Source organism: Anopheles darlingi, chromosome 2, assembly GCF_943734745.1.
Source record: "Anopheles darlingi chromosome 2, idAnoDarlMG_H_01, whole genome shotgun sequence".
NCBI classification, from domain to species: Eukaryota; Metazoa; Arthropoda; class Insecta; order Diptera; family Culicidae; genus Anopheles; species Anopheles darlingi.
Genome location: NC_064874.1, coordinates 69,821,057 through 69,823,556, shown reverse-complemented (window position 1 = coordinate 69,823,556; position 2,500 = coordinate 69,821,057). Strand labels below are relative to the sequence as shown.

At 44.6% G+C, this 2,500-nt stretch overlaps 2 protein-coding genes across 9 annotated transcripts in view; both read right to left on the bottom strand.

Annotated features, from left to right (window-relative positions):
• The window catches only part of LOC125952409 (uncharacterized), a 310,728-nt gene that overhangs the window by 7,621 nt on the left and 300,607 nt on the right, over positions 1-2,500 (bottom strand). The gene's annotated exons all lie outside the window — the stretch shown is intronic.
• LOC125952288 (uncharacterized) overlaps positions 1-2,500 on the bottom strand; it is a 29,823-nt gene that overhangs the window by 5,183 nt on the left and 22,140 nt on the right. For all 6 annotated transcript variants that reach the window (XM_049681687.1, XM_049681685.1, XM_049681682.1 and 3 more), the window contains exons 4-6: positions 2,387-2,500; positions 2,003-2,143; positions 1,701-1,923 (exon numbers count right to left, since the gene is read on the bottom strand). The exon at positions 2,387-2,500 is cut by the window's right edge and continues 172 nt beyond it. In XM_049681687.1, the coding sequence (XP_049537644.1) occupies positions 1,701-1,923; positions 2,003-2,143; positions 2,387-2,500 (478 nt within the window). The remainder of the gene's footprint in view (positions 1-1,700; positions 1,924-2,002; positions 2,144-2,386) is intronic.

Sequence of the window (2,500 nt, the reverse complement as noted above, 5' to 3'; positions counted from 1 at the left end):
TCCATTCAAGTTACAGCCAACGTATGGTTGATCGTTAGACGAGGCACTTTGAAAACGGGGCACTCGGGAGTAGTTGGACAAAAACTTTGAACATTACTCGGAGGCAATGTTTATGGTCCTGCGTTCGCCCTAGAAGAGGACATTCGGATGCCGCTCAACATACGCGGAAAATGCCAACAGAAGAGTGACATATTTATAACGATTTACTTGGCCCTAAAAGGTGAGTGGAGGCATACGATACCGCGGTGATTGAATGTCGGTTCCTGAATCACTCGGAGAATTTTCACAACAAATGAACGGAGGATTTTCACAACTCATATGTTCTGTGATCTATATAGTGTTTGCTCGGAATGAATATTATGAATATTAATTTCACAAGAAATGAGCAATGAATGATAGGCTTCTTTTAGTATTTGAGTACGTGGGTAAAGGAAATATTTAGAAGGACACAAGAGTTTTCTTTGTTAAAGTTTCATTGGGGATCTTTACCTACAAATACATTAGGTACAAGCAGTTCATTTTGCAGCTGTCCTTGACTATACAGTTCACATATCATACGGCACAAGTTATGTCTATTTCAATCACCTAAGCCCACATAGTACCGCGTGCTTTTACAATCTTTAAACCACATTACTGATACCGACCGCACCCAAAAAGCGTAAGCGCTCCCATGCGACCGATAGATCTTCCAATTCACCGAGTATACGAGACACATCAAACAACACTAATTGCAAACCAAGAGCTGGCCGAATTTTACATTCTAATACACAAAAAAAACCCACAACTTGCAATACCGTCTTCCGGCCTTACTTTACCATGTAACTAGTTAACGACATTCTACTCGCAACCTTTGCAGATTCGATGCCGACGGTGCGACGGTTAGCGCTTGGATGGTTTTGGTTTGGTTTGGAAGGATTGGTTTACTGTTTGTTTTGCTGACCCAATGAGCGACTGTCCACAACGAGGTACGATTCTGGTATTGTGCTGTTATTAAGAAATGACTTGTTTCTAATGATTAAGAATGATACTGAGCATGTAAAACGAAGGACAAAAACCAGCACATGTTCTTCGCTCGTGTTCTTTTCCTTGGCCAATGAGGAGGTTGTTGCTGCTGACGGAGGCCTACAGTTGAGTAATTTGCTCGCATCGTCGAAAACGTTCACATCGAGGGTCTAAGATGTGTTCGAGATGTGTGTTTAACACGGTGTTGTTGATGCGGAATCCCCGTTGCCCGATGTCATCCCGCGGGGACAAAAGCGATAGCAACACGAATATTTACCAACGGTGGTGGGTGGTGGTGGTGGTGGTAGTAGTTACATAAGCACGGCCACACGCGTACACAGAAAGAAGGAGAAAGGAGGAGAGCAGCAGCAAAAGAAAGATTAGGAAATAAAAAGAAATAAAAAAAACGGAAATAAAAAAGCAAAACCATTCAATAAGATGGATCGCAGATCGTCGTCCGTCGGTGTAGAAGGATGTTTTGTAGCCAAACAGGAAGTGGAAGTGGGGCAATTCAAGCTACGTCAGGTAATAAATCGGGAAATGTTGCCAAAAAGCACACGCTACTAGCTACTAACTACTAGTTTACTCTAATGAATTACTCTTCATGTTTGTTAGTCATCATTCGCCGAACCGGATAATAGAGGGGAGCGCAGGGTTACACTACGCTTGAAACAACATTTTGCGATCCACCGACTTACCGTCGAAATCCTCATCCTCCTCGTTCCGACCTCGACAGTTCTCAAAGTAGAAGCTTGGCAAATTTTCCAGCACTTTGTTGAGCGTCTGCTGCTGGTACTTGTAGCCTTCGCGTAGCCGGAGCGCTTGATGGGCACTGAATTTGCGAATCTTGTTGCGCTGGAACACGTAGTTTTCGCGCACCCAAGTCAACTGACCGGTTGAGTAGTCACGAACGCGACGTACCTGAGAATGCAGATTGAATGATTGATTTAGATTGCGGTTTGCCTAAAACATGCCATTCGCTTCCATTTGCGCATTTTACCTGATCGTAGTACTGATCGCGTAGCGTCGTGATATGGTGTGTTCCGATGTCGCGTATCTCGCGCAAATGTTTCGCCTGCGTTGAGTAGCTTCCCTGGATCCATTCGACCTGCTGGGCACAGTTATCCTTAATGCGATGCACCTGCGGCAATATGCAAAGAAAACCATCAATACTAACAAAACCACGGAAAGATATTTGTGACACGCCGTAGGCTTGTGCTTGTCAATCGATTCGCGTTGAATATTTCAATTCCATTAATATTCCTTTCCCATATACAGGCAAACCTTATCGTAGAAGCATCCGATTGCAGGAGCAAAAGCAAATGGTAAATACACACGACATGACCCACTACCCGTCTTTCGACCGGCTCCCCTGCTGCATTACCTGCTGCGTGTAGTTCTCGCGCAACCGCTCGAGCTGCTGGCTCTTGTAGTGTTCGATGTTGTCGAGCATGGCGTAGATTTGACGCGCCTTGGACGACGTTTTGTCAGTCTTGTA